This window comes from Tauraco erythrolophus, chromosome 7 (genome assembly GCF_009769465.1).
Source record: "Tauraco erythrolophus isolate bTauEry1 chromosome 7, bTauEry1.pri, whole genome shotgun sequence".
Taxonomy (NCBI): Eukaryota; Metazoa; Chordata; class Aves; order Musophagiformes; family Musophagidae; genus Tauraco; species Tauraco erythrolophus.
In genome coordinates, this window is record NC_141471.1 from 63,083,581 (window position 1) to 63,097,484 (window position 13,904).

Sequence of the window (13,904 nt, forward strand, 5' to 3'; positions counted from 1 at the left end):
AGAGGAAGGCTGCTCCAGGAGTGAGGAAGAGCCAGGAGCAGAGGGCGGCCGCAATGCAGGCGAAGCAGCACCCCTGCAGCTGGGGCACAGCCTGCAGGACCAAACCTGGTAAGCAGGACCAGGTGGTGAGAGCAACTGCTCCCATCCGAGGCCAATCCAGGAAATCCAAACATCCATTCAGGAAGAGGGCTGGGCCCAGGCCCACCTACAAGACAGCTTAGGGAGCACAGGATGCTGAGCCAGAATAGGGTCTGTGGGCCCGTGGACGGGGAGCGGGCAGGGGTCCCTGGCGAGGCTGCTTAGGGCCACTAAGGCCCAATACTGCCCTCAGGGCTCTGACCATCGGATTCGCAGAGGACAGCAGGTTCAAACCTGAATTATTTTCCCTCTGAGCAGCACGTTATGCATCCCCTGGATGGCAGGGCTGGGCTGTATCCTTGTGCAGGACTTAGGTGGGAAGTGTAAGAGCGCTGGGGCTGGAGAGACGTCACCTTTGCTGGTCCATCTAGCCTCCTCCCCTCTAGAGCACGGAACGGACATCTCACTGCATACTCCTGCGTGCTGTACCAGCATTTCTCCCACTTTTATTTATTATAGATAAAAAACCATCAACACATTTTCTTGCAGTTGTAACTTCCGATCTGTTTTCAAAAACAGCAGTCACAGAGCCCATGCGGCTGAAAGGCTATTAGAAATAGTTCTTATGCTATACTAGAAAAGCCATTTCCATCAGGCTCAAAGGAGAAAATCCAAAGACTTCAAAGCCTACTTTCACAGTGCATACTCTTATTTCGTACTCTGATGGCTTTTTCCCTCTCTTCAGGAGAATTTTTCAGGAATGCTTACCACATACCTCTTACCACACAATTGCTGTAACCTGGTGTACAGCTATTTTCATCTTACACAGATTTTTTTTTGAGTAACTGCAGTTGCCCATGAAAACTAACAGGACTTGGAAGATGCTTTCTGGCTAGTCTGATAGAAATGGTGGAAGAAGGCAAAGCAGCGTAACATTCCCAGGCCACTGCCTCTCCTTCAGCCTTTTCTTGACCATTTGCATCTGCAATAACAGAAAGATTAATTGCTCCCTTAACCCCAATGCTCCTTGGAAAAAAAAAAAAACAAACGACAACAACAAAGCACAACATTTCAGAGTTATTGTCTAGCAGAAGCTCCTAGTCCCGTTTGGCAGCAAAGACTCACTATTTCTAAAACAAGAATCATAGAATGGTTAGGGCTGGAAGGGACCTTCAAAGGTCATCTAGTCCAACCCCTCTGCAAGGAACAGGGATATCTCCAACTAGATCAGGTTGCTCAGGGCCTCGTCCAACCTGGCCTTGAACATCTCCAGGGATGGAGCATCCACCACCTCTCTGGCCAACCTGTTCCAGTGTTCTACAACTCTCATGGTAAAAAATTTTTTCCTAATATCCAATCTGAATCTACCTCCCTCTATTTTAAAACCATTACCCCTTGTCCTATCACAACAGGCCTCCTGAACAGCCTCTCCCCATCTTTCCTGTAGGCCCCCTTGAGGTACTGGAAGACCGCTATAAGGTCACCCCGGAGCCTCCTCTTCTCCAGGCTGAACAGCCCCAACTCTTTCAGCCTGTCCTCATAGGAAAGGTGCTCCAGTCTTCTTATCTTCGTGGCCCTCCTCTGGACCCTCTCCAACTGGTCCATGTCTTTCTTATGTTGGGGGCTCCAGAACTGGACGCAATACTCCAGGTGGGGTCTCACGAGGGCAGAGTAGAGGGGGAGAATCACCTCTGTTGACCTGCTGGCCACGCTCCTCTTGATGCAGCCCAGGATGCGGTTGGCCTTCTGGGCCGCAAGAGCACATTGCCGGCTCATATTGAGCTTCTTGTCCACCAGTACTCCCAAGTCCTTCTCCTCAGGGCTGCTCTCGATCCATTCACCACCCAGTCTGTATTTGTGCCTGGGATTGCCACGACCCAGATGTAGGACCTTGCATTTGGCCTGGATGAACTTCATGAGGTTGACATGGGACCACTTCTCCAGAAGTTTCACAAGATATTCAAAACCCTGTGAACTATTAAAGGCTATAGAGAACATAGCTAGATAACAAATAGAATCACATACAGAATAAAGAGGAAAAGACCTCAGAAGATAACCAGAAAGCAGAAGCAGTACTGCTGTCACTGAGACAGTCATGCTCATGGCTGCTTGGCATCAGAGCCCAGATGCAGCCTCACCACACCCGACGCCACAGCGACACAGTTTGTCCAGTGCTTTCCCTCTGGGAAGGGAAAAAAAAACCCACGATCCACGGATAACCTGCCCTTTATTTCACATCAGTTGCTGTGTTCAGATCAAAAGATAAAACCAGGTACAAACGGATGCTGCTGAGCTCTGTCACATCCCATTGCACGCTAGCAGCCACAGGAAGCTCCTCCGCCTCAGACACGCTTCTGGCAGCACCAAGTCCATATACATCACTGCTGGAACAGAATCACTTCAGGAGGGCTGTGCTTACCTGTGCAGGCAAACACCAACCTGCCAACCCTCCGGAGGGCTCTCCTGGTCCATGGAGGCACAACAGCTTGCTTGGAGATCCCTGAACTTGGAGCTGCATTGGCCAATACTGAACACATCCAGCAGCAGCTCCAGAGGTCAGTTCTACCTCTATGTTATTTTCAGGAATGTAGACATAACATCCATCTGATGGCTGCAACTAGCAGCATATTGTGTAAGAGTACTGCAGCAACTCATGAAAGTTTTCAGACTTTGTGGAAAAGTCCTCTGGTTGAAAAAAAAAACAAACCACTGAGATTCCAAAACGTTCAGGCAAGTGCTGGAATAAAATACTGAAGTGAAACATCCTCATGGAGCAATATGAAGTGGACAATTCTTTTACTTGCAATATCTGAAAAGTGAAAAAAACCCACAAATTCAGTTTAAAGCAGGAAAAATAATTTTAAGTTACATATACAGAATGCCACCATTAAGAATACAATGCTTCTACTGCTCCTGACAGAAGGGTGACTAGACATATAATTCTGTAATATTTAAGTCCTTGAGGGTCTATGAAGCATTACTGAAGCTGATACCAAAAAGGAAGTGTGTAATGTACAGGATATAGTGTCATACCCATGATTTCTACCTTCCTGGGAAAATCCTTAGCATCTTCACTAAACCATGACACACAGATGTTCTCAGGAAAAGCATACAGAGTTATCAAAATAGGATACAAAAGCCTGCATAGGGCTTCTGCTAAAAAGAACACATCGTTTCTACGGTTAGAAACATCAGCTGCATGAAAAGCATTTTAGTATTATAATCAATTTGGTGTTGAATGTAAGAAAGTGACTGAGAAAAAAAAAACAAAAAAAAAACATGTCAGCAAAGCCTAGTTTCTCTGCTAGAAACTAAGGGCTTTGTTTTAAGACTTTCAAAAAAATAATGCCTTGAAATAAAAAATAGTAACTTCAAAACAAAGACAATAAGAAGACACCCATGATCAGTCAGTCTGAGTATTCGACTTGACGCTTATAAAAGGGCCTGGCTTAATTTTTTTTTATTCTTTTTTTCTTCACCAAACTTCTAAGGCCCGAAGCTTACTGCCTAAAAATAGAAATGTTAGAAGTCCTCAGGTGCAGTAAAAACAGTCAAGCTTCAAAGAGGCGAAACAGAAGATAGGTTGTTCTGCTGATGCTGGAGTTGGCAGGCAGAGCTACAGAACTTACTGCACAAGGCTTTTGTGGGGTTGACCTGCTGTCCAGCAAGCAGCTGCTGCAGCTTCTTGATGTCTATGCGTGCCTCAGCCATGCTCTCCAGATCTCGGCCTTGAGAAGAACTTTCAGATCCATCCTCTGATGCTGAAAGTTTAAGAACATAACGCTTGGTCAAAAGACCACCTATAAGGACACACCTGATCATCACTGAACTGCTGGCACACAAAAAGGCTGTTTTTCAGAAACAGCAGTGCAAGGAAGAGGAAGCCCAGTTTTCTTACGAAGCCATCAAGGATACTGGAAGAGATTCCCCCCACAGACATGAAACAGCCACTGACCACTTTTCTTTTTAAGACTTCATTTGAAGACTTGGAAGCACTTGATGCTATTTCGTGAGGACTGACAAAAGGTAAGTACTGTTATGGGCATCACACTTAAGTAATGAGATCAGACAGACACAAAAAGGCAGCAAACAGAGAAACTTACCCCAGGGAGGATTTCCCAAGTCTTTAAAATGTGTTGTTACGGATACTAAGTCAGTTTCTATTTTCAAGTTCATTTCTCCACTCAAGTTTGCTTCAATCACCTGCAACACAACCAATCTCAGTCTCAGGCAAGCCACTTCCACACCACAGAATTACAGAAGAGTGAAGCTTTGTTCAAACACAAGCTTCCAGAAGCACGTCGGTGCCTTCACAGCCCAACTGTGCCTTTGAACATGGTTTGAACATTTCAATGTTCAGCTACAAAATATATTTCTCATTATTCCTGTGTGAATCATCCTAGTCGACCTCTCTGAAATTATGAAAAGAAAGAAAGAAATTCAATTGCTCTCCAGTACTTTTAGAACAAGTACTGGCTTTGGAAAGTTCATGTGCTGAGGAAAAGGCTTTAGAAACAAGAGACTGAAGCTGGAGAAATGCATTTCCGTCCAGTTTTTCAACAAACAGAACGGCACCTGCACAGTCCATATGACACCCACAGAAAATGGGATGCACCGAGAGCTGATCTGCAGTTGTGGTATTGCTTTCCAAGACTAAAAACCAGACAACAGCTGCACTACTGTTACAACAGTAACTCCAATCAGGACTCGGAACTGCTAGAAATCCTAGAAAAGTTCTTTGTCAAATTCCATCCTGACAAAGCATCCAACCAGGAGACTATGTATGATCTTAGACAAATCCCAATCAGATCACAAGATTCCTAAAGCATCTAAGCACTTCACTTCTGTGATGAGAAGAATTCTCAGTAACTTTAGAAGAGGCTCCTATCGCAACCAGAATCTCCTATAGAACGGGAGATGAATACTCCCAAACAATGGCCAAGTACTACCTGAAAGAACTTCTAAGCCCTTTCTGCAGCACTGATTTTGATCAGTTTTACTACCGTGATGCATCTAGCACAAATATTTAATTGTGACACTTGATGTTTTTGTTCTTTAATAAAGCATGTAAAGGATGCACGTGGTCTGCCTCCTCCCTTAGAGCTACCAAAGCTATTTCACAGAGATTTACTTATTTTCCTGCTTTGGACTAGGAGATAAGGAACTTAGGAAGGTGGGTATGCCCAGTGTTGATATGCTCCTCCTCCTGAGTGTTGCTGAACATCAAAGTTCAATCCCATCTGTCCTAGTTTTAGCTGGGACAGTGTTAGCTCTTCTTTTTAAGAGCTAGAAGAGCTCCGTGTTTTGTTTTTACTCAGAGGCTCACTCTGAGAAGAATGCTGATAGCGAGTTGATGTTTGAGACTCCAAGGACTTTTCAGTGTGCCGGAGTGCAGAAGCACGGTGGGATAAGGGGGGAGCATAGCTGGGACAAGGGGGACACGATTCCCCTTGTGATTTGTGGTGGAACTTAAGATTGAGGGCCAAACTGGCCAATTAGTATTCCATATCACGCAGCGTCATGCCCGGTATAAAAGTGAGGGTCAGCTGGAAAGAAGGGCTTTTGCGCTTTGGCTTTCGCTGCTTTTGCTCTTTTGCGCTTGCTGCGCTTTAGCTCTATTGCCTTTTTTTTTCCTCTCTCTCCCAGTACTCCCACTCTTGGAGTACAGTCTCTCTCTGCCCCTCTCTATTTCAGGGCCTCGCGTTTGTCCGGGATTGCAGCTTCGGGATGAGACGGGCTGCAGATAAGAGGGAGTGGTGAGCATCTACACTGTGTATTACTTATCTGTATTAAATTGTTCTTATCTCAACCCACGGGTTTCCTGTTTCTCCTTTCATTCTCTCCCTCATTTCTGGGGGTGGGGGAGGGTGAGTGACCAGCTGTGTGTGTGGGGGGGGGTCCAGTTGCTGGAGCCGCCTAGCCCACAACACCATCATACAGCTATCCTGTGCAAGAAGAGATCCTCAACTTGGGAAACAAAGTAGTTAAACCCTGTGCTTAGTTGTGTGTAAGCACTTCCACTGAGGACAAGGAGAGAGAAAAAATAAAACCCCCAAAGACTGACAACAGAGAACAGTTTGAAGTGCTTACTCTTGTATTTGCAAGATGACTGCCGTTTGCAAGATTGCCAGAAACCCAGGGTGAGCTCTCAACTCTTCCAAGCCTTGGAAGACTGAGACTGTCCCAGTTTCAGGATTCTCAGTTCATAGAAGATTTCCCATTCATCAAAATTGGTGTGAACAGCCTCAAAACCAAACTATTCCAAAGCTTTATGCTTACTCACTACCTTTTATCTCAGTCAATTCTGGTGACTGTGAGTGACAACAACTAAAAAAACACCCAAACTCTTTTTCTGGCCAACTGCAGAGGTCTTCTTTCAGTGGAAGGCCATTCCAGAAACCCAGGGTGGCCTGGAAACCCACCATGTCAGAGTCTAAAGCACAGGCTGACATCCAGGAGCTATTAGTAGGATTTCCTTTAAATCCTATCTCAAGTTCACCTGCAGACACCTAACACAAGACTCACTTAACAGGAATTTCTTTAATGAAATAACCTGGAAAGTCTCCAGCTAGCTTCCTGAAGGATTGCTATTTCTTATCAGCTATAAAGAGTGGCTCATAGTAACACGATGCCACATTCTTTCAAGGATTCAGTACAAAGAGCACCACTTTCTGAGAAGTCCAGGACGAGCTCTTCAGCGTAAATCCTAAAAAAAAAATCCCATCATTCTCTTCAGCCTTTACAGAGTCTTCAGATGCCTCTAGTTCAATGTCTGACCCATCCCAAAATAAGATATAAGACAGGGGCACCAGTTTGGGCACCAGGAAACACGCTATGCCCAAGATAAAAGAAGGTCTGTAGGACGTACACCTGAAATGCCTTAACTTACAATGGAATTGCTGAGGTTCTTCATTCTCTCCACAACACTCTTCATTGTTTTCAGCACTGGTAGGTAAATACTGACCTAGAAAGACATAAGAACTGCATTTGCACACATATTTCATGTGACTGGGATATGATGCATTTATTTCTCCCTCAATTCTGTGTTATTTTGGATTTGCTTATCTATTGAGTGCAGGGAGTATAATGTTTAACTGAAATCAGCAAATGACTCGGGAACAGAGGAACTCTTTCCCACTATACCAAAAGGCCATGGCTCTACTAATTGCTTCAAACATACTATCCCAAGTCTGTGCTCAAAATAAAACAGAGACAGGGTTTTGCAGATCAGATTCTCACATGAACCCACGTCTGTGTTGCCAAGCAGTTAATAATTACTATAGCCAAAAAAGAAAGAACATGATTCTCATGGTACTGTAATTGTTTCTGGAACTGCATCGGTGTAAATCTGAAATGACAAAATAAATCAAGTTTCTACCAAGTCACACGTTTTTCCAGAATTTAAACACTCTCAGCCATAGCGGTAACAGACATCCGTAACCTCAAATAGAAGGACAGGTTTGGGCAACCTGGTGTAGTGGAGGGTGTCCCTGCCCGTGGCAGGGGGGTTGGAACTAGATGATCTTTGAGGTCCCTTCCAACCCAAACCACTCCATGATTCTATGACATTTGTACGAAAACCTTTCCTTGCAACTCTGCGAAGTCACAAAGGATACAGAGAGGATATACAGGAATCAGGAGGAAACACCTTGATATCTAACTCTGGCCACGAATTTCAGAAACAACAGATGACTTGGGCCACTTGGCACCTAAACAGCTGAAACTAAACCATGTGGTTTGCTCCTGCCTAAAGCTGTGCAGGTCCTTTGCTCCTCCCTTCCTCCGCCCGGAATACCACAGCAACAGCTGGTACCCACCTGCTCTGCTTTCCCAGGTTCTGGACTCTCTTGGCAAGACGGAAGCCATGTCCCATCCCTCTCCAAACCTCTAGCCTCCCGCCTTCCCTCTTTCCATTCACCTCCTCTCCAAAACCCACCGGTAGCATATTCCACAGCAACAGCACTCCACTTGCAACCCCCCCTTCCCGTAGGGAGTATAAAAACAGAGGCTTACATCAAAGTCTGGCACACTGGGCTCTCTGAAGTCATTCCATAATCTTCTGGGAATAACCCCCACAGGAATGTCATGCGTCACAATCCTATTGCTGCTTGATAAGGACGGCTTGAGGGAGAGAGAGGATGCTCTTGCAGTTAAAAACATGACTTGAATTCTGAAGTCAAGTTTTTCAGACTCACTCTAGGGAATACTATAACTGAGTGCCCGGGACACTCAGTTCCAGTTTTCCATAGGTTCGTATTAGTCATTAGTATCTCAAGCTATCCTTCAAGCTGAAGAGGTGAAGGAGCTAAGAGGTGTTAACAGCAAATAAAATTCAGAAGACAGCAGTTTGAAACTGAAAACAAAGAGCCAAACACTACACTGAAGCCTCCTTCACCTAATGGCTTCAATGAGATGGCAATAATCCACAGAAGATTGAGAGAATGAAAGATGGGAGTAAAGTGGACAGTAGAAAAAAGTGTTATGATCACACAGCTTTCATTCTTCCTCCACCTCTTGCTTACCTTTTGGAAAATACAAAGCTGGTTCTGTGTGCTACCAACCATGGTGGCAGGAAAGGCTAGTGCAATAGAAAAGGGCATGATTCTTCTTTATTTAGTTTTCTAGAATTACACCAAAGACTACCAGAGCTTTTATTTGTTCTTAGGAAAAGCACTCAATTTCAAAGAGATTTTTCTTAATGACAAAGATAAAAGCACAACTGCACTTACCAGCTCCACAGCAACTCTGAGGCAGGGACAGTGTTTGTTAGTCAACTTGATCTTCACTGCCTTGGCACTCTGGGCAGTTTTTAACGCTCTCGACAGGTTCTCGGGCACCAACTCTAAATAGATTTCATTGTGCTCTGCAGCCACTCCTTCCATCTGAAATTCATCGAAGAAATTCCCCTACGATTTTTGAAAGTTGGGAAAGAAAATAAAGCAAATAAAAAAAAAAAAAAGCAGTGTTACCTATCAAACCTTAAGCTTAGAACTGCACGAGTACAGCAAGAAGCTTTCCCGCGCCTGGCATCACCTGCAGAAATCAAGACAGGCTGCATAAAGCACGACGACCCACTGCTTCAGGTCAAACCTATGAATGTGGGGACCCACCAGTCCCCAAAACAAGGGGTGTGACGGGTGAGCCCCACTTTCCTGCTCCTGGCTTCGGGCATGCCCGCGCGGGCCGGCACACGCTGTGGCTTTACGCGGGAAAGACGGACAGCAGTGCCCGACGCAACGGGGATGGACGTGTCTCGCCCGAAACGCCAGGCCTGGGCAACCGGAGGGCAGTGCTGCCCGCGGCGGGCAGACAGGTCTGGGACACCGGCGCACCGCGGGCGAACGCTGCGCCCCATATCCCGCACCCGGCGCGCGCGCCCCGCCTTCCCACCGCGTGCCGCTCCCGTTGCTCCCGCTCACCTGGCTCAGCTCGCACCACACGCCGACGCCGCCGCCCGCCGCGCTGCCGGCGAGGATGAAGTAGAGCCGGTCGGCGCTCAGGCGCAGCGCGCAGCTCCGCGCCAGCCGGGCCATCGTGTGCACCACGCCTGCCGGGGGGGGGGGGGGGGGGGGGGGGGCAGCGCGCCGTTAACGGCGGGCACCGCTTCCCGCGCCGCGTCCCGGCGGGACAGGGCGGACGCGGTCGGTCCCCAGGAAAGCAATCTCCCGAGCGCCCCGGGGCGGGGCAGAGCGCCTCACGCTGCCGCCCCCCCCCGCCCCGGGAAACGGCGCCGGGCCCGCGGCCTGCGCCTCACTGCGCCCGCCGGAGCGCACGGCCCTTCCTTTCCCCTTCCCCTTCCCCGGGAAAGGCAGCTCCGGCCGCTCGCCGAGGCACAGCCTTCCTCCGGCCCGGCCCCTCCCGCACTCACGGCTGAAGTGGTTGAGGCAGGCAAGATCCACGATTTTAGCCCGAAAGCGCATGGCGGCTCCCGGCCCGCCGCCGTAGCACCGCCCGGCCGAGGGCGGGCCCGCGGGACAGCCGGGCCCCCGCGAGCGGCTCCTCCCTGCGCCGAGCGGCCGGCGCCGCCGCGCTTCCCGCCGCGCGGCGGAGCATGATGATAACTGTTGCTCCGAGGAGTATTTCCCTAATAAAAGCGATCCCAGCGGGATGGCAGTTCCCTGGGAAATCTCTCACGCAACGTCGATGAATTTCTTACACCCGTCTCCGAGGAGTGCGGTCGGCTGCTGGTTGCCGGATGGGTCTGAGAGGCATCCGGGGCCCCAGGCGTGTAGACTGCAAATTAGTTGACTTTAATTAGTAGATCGGTGGGTGAGGGAATGGCTACGCTGGAGAATAGGGGATCGCTGGCAGGTGCAGCAGGAAAAGGGGATGTGAAATATGTTCATTTGATTCGTGTCAATATGGTGGTAAGGAGCGGGGTGTGCCTATTCAAGAGAAGTGATTATCTTAGTTTAAGATCTCTGTGAAATGCAAAAACATAAACCTGCGAAATTCCTCATGATGCTGTCGACCACCAGAGTGATACACAGGATGCTCTGGCACTGCAGAGCAAAGAGCTCTGGTGACAGTTCATCGTGATGCAAAACGAAATAAAAGGAAATGGTAAAAAGTAGAAAAGGATGGAGAGCATAGATGCTGGAAAGCTCTCTTCAGGTGGTCACCTTCAGCCCCAGGATTTTTCAGTCATTTAAAATATCCTGTGACAATACTGTTAATAGCTGCAGCTGCTTTAATATTGCTACTGACACTGCTGTACATATGGGTTTGGTGTGTGTATTTTCAGTGCACAAAGTGTTATATCAATCGGGAAACTTATGCAAGTAAAAGAATTTACTTGATTTAATAAAAAGGGGGGGGACTGACAGAGGGAATATAGAAATAGACAAAATCACATAAGAGGGTACATATTAGTTATTGCTTGCTTTTAAATACTAACAAGTTATTGTTTAAATGTTCAATACTAACTGCTACATTAGCTGCTGTATGAATTATTGCTTGCCTTGATTAAGTTGTGAAGTCCCAGTCCCTGCTGGCTGCCCAGGGAGGAGGTTGGTGAGAGAGATAAGACAGATGCCAGCAAAGTCGTAACTCATGACCCACACATCTGTAGGGAGGAAGGGAGACAAAAACTAGCCTATGTGGGCAAGATAAGGACTAACAAGAACTAACATTTGTCTTCAGGCAGTAATAGGTAAGAGACAACCAGATGTCCACTCAAGGACAGGCCAGGCTGGAACCGGTTTGGCTCTGCAAACGCAGCCAAATCAGGAATTTTAGAGAAAAGGTGAAAAGTGCACAGTGAGGAAGACCTACGGCCTTCATCCTGAAGACCCCTGCTCACGTGAGGAAGACCTCCGGCCTTCATCCTGAAGACCCAGGCCCACGACCATCAGGAGGCGTGTCGAGGAGGAGCCTGAGGCGGATCCTGAGGCGGGGACTATAGAAATGATCTCATGGGAAAAAACTGACCTTTTTGGGGGGGCTATGAGGGTGTTTGTATAAATACAAGAAAAACTGCCACGGCGGGTGTGCGTCTTGGTGGAGCGGAGACTCCCGGCGCACCCAGCGCTGTTTGCTTGCTTTTATTCGCTTAATAAATTGTAAACTTTGATTGGAGTTCTGTTTGGGACTCACTCATTTATCACAGGGAGGTAAAGTGAGAAAGTGGCAACTGCAAAGGTAGAAAAAAATTATTTGAAAGACAGACCTCTGTATTTTTTTTTCATTAAATATGGCTCCATTGGCCTTTTGTTTTGTAAAACAAATGTGGCTGCAGGAGATAGAGCCCTGATGGACTGAAATCCCACGCATCCGGATAGATGACTGCATCTTTTCTGCTTCCATCACACTTTGCACTTTTCATCTTTCACATGCACAGTTGCAAACTGCTTTTAGTGAAATACTTGCATCGATCTAACCCCTTTGAAGCTGTGACATCCTGACACACATGTGGACCACAAAAGGCTTCACAGATCCAAGGGGCAATGGCTTTAAACTGAAAAAGGGCAGATTTAGATTAGATACAAGGAAGAAATTCTTCCCTCTGAGGGTGGTGAGGCACTGGAACAGGTTGCCCAGAGAAGCTGTGGCTGCCCCATCCCTGGAAGTGTTCAAGGCCAGGTTGGATGAGGCTTTGGGCAACCTGGTGTAGGGGAGGGTGTCCCTGCCCATGGCAGGGGGGTTGGAACCGGATGATCTTTGAGGTCCCTTCCAACCCAAACCATTCTATGATTTTATGATCCACACTGCTTGCCTTTTCTGCCTTTGGCTGTTTATCATATGGTCTCCTGAGAACACCGAACCCAAATTTGTTCTCTAGCCTGTTTTTTAGGTTAACACCTTACTACCTATGAAGGTTGAGCTGCAATGAGAGGACAAACTTCACATATACAGACAGTTTCCGTCCTTTGCCCTAAGTAATAAAGAACAGAGAATCAATAACCAACTTAGGTATCAGAAATGAATTCTTACATGCTATAGATAAACCTAAAAGCCTGCAAAAAAAATGGCTTTGTATTGCTCTGTGCTCTCACCAGAACTGACTAACAGGTGTTGCAGAATAAACACACTCTGCTTAGGGGGCTCAGGCCAGGCCAGAGCAGTTCATTGCTACGGCTGTAGGAGAGGAAGCAGAGCGGCAGAGGTTCAGCTCTCCCTCCAAACTGAGTTAAAACAAAAGTACGAGGGCAAATATGCATTTACAGCAGATCCCAACAGCTTTGTGAAGGAGCCTGATACGGCAGAGCAGCATCTGTGCAGCAGGAACCTTTGTCAGAGCAGATGTACCCCTCTGCTCCTCTTCTATGTTTTTCTGACCACCTAAATGACTCAAAAGTATACTTACTCAGTAATGGAGGCCTTCACGCTGCTTAGCTGTGGGAATCTGATTTAGGTTGCTTGATGGAGAGACAAAGAAAAATCTGAGAATGTCAACTCTGAGAACCAGAGTGACACTGGAAGGGTAAGTGTAACACCACAGGAAAGAAATAGATACTAGGAAGAGCTCTTTCTCTGTGTAACAACCTTAAACTGTACTATTGAGGCCTTTCCACATTAATTTGAACTACGAGTGGGTATTATTGTAACTGGTCTAATACACTAACTAGACTAAACCAGATGGTTTTCACACTGAAACACCTGGGATCCCCTTTCTTGTGTTGTTCCTTTTGTTTTATCTGATCTATTTCCCATTCATTTTCTTTACCAGATTTATTATCAATACTTTTATTGTCAACCTTTTCTTACTTTTGCCCTTCTTCCACTCCAGATATTCTGTGCTCGTTTTAACGCACAAAAGGCTATACATAAAATCCCCAGAGCTCTCACAATCACCAAAATGCCCAGTGTCCTGGATATCATACAGCTTCGACCTGAGGCAAACTAATTTCTATGGATCCTTATTGGAAGCCTCCATGACAGACCTCTACAGCAGTGCCTGTTGTGCACAGGTGTTACCAATGCTACTCCAGACATTTCTGATTGACCTGGTTAGCTGTGGTGCACTCACTTAGGTCAATTTGACGTCCAGAACACTAGCAGCTACATCTGCCACTGAAATCAGCGGACACTTTGCTCTCCATGGTTTCACTTCAGAAGAACGAACCTCACAGAAGGCTAGGAGACAGCATCGGTAGTCAGGCTCTGAAGAGGCACAAAAATCACAAAGTGTATCAACATCAGCTCTTTGCACCAGAGGTGACCATGCCAGCAGCACTGGCAGCAGCAGAAATGAAGACAGAGCTGAATGCTCCAGACTACAGGACTAGCACAAAGCTGGAAAACAGCTCAGGGCCAAGGCAGCACCGAAGGAAAATAAACACTCAAAAAAATAAACGTCACTGGTGCTGGCTGAAATCAGTCTCATA

At 47.0% G+C, this 13,904-nt stretch overlaps 1 protein-coding gene across 1 annotated transcript; it reads right to left on the reverse strand.

The window, feature by feature from the left end:
* Nucleotides 1-2,478: 2,478 nt before the first annotated feature.
* On the reverse strand, nt 2,479-9,998 carry HUS1 (HUS1 checkpoint clamp component). Its single transcript, XM_086614896.1, has 8 exons — nt 9,947-9,998; nt 9,498-9,625; nt 8,808-8,984; nt 8,092-8,199; nt 6,968-7,042; nt 4,182-4,281; nt 3,708-3,839; nt 2,479-2,887 (listed from the first exon to the last, which is right to left on the reverse strand). Exons 1-8 carry the CDS (start codon nt 9,996-9,998, stop codon nt 2,805-2,807), a joined length of 855 nt encoding a protein of 284 aa, XP_086471022.1. The 3' UTR covers nt 2,479-2,804.
* Between the last annotated feature and the right edge of the window lie 3,906 nt (nt 9,999-13,904).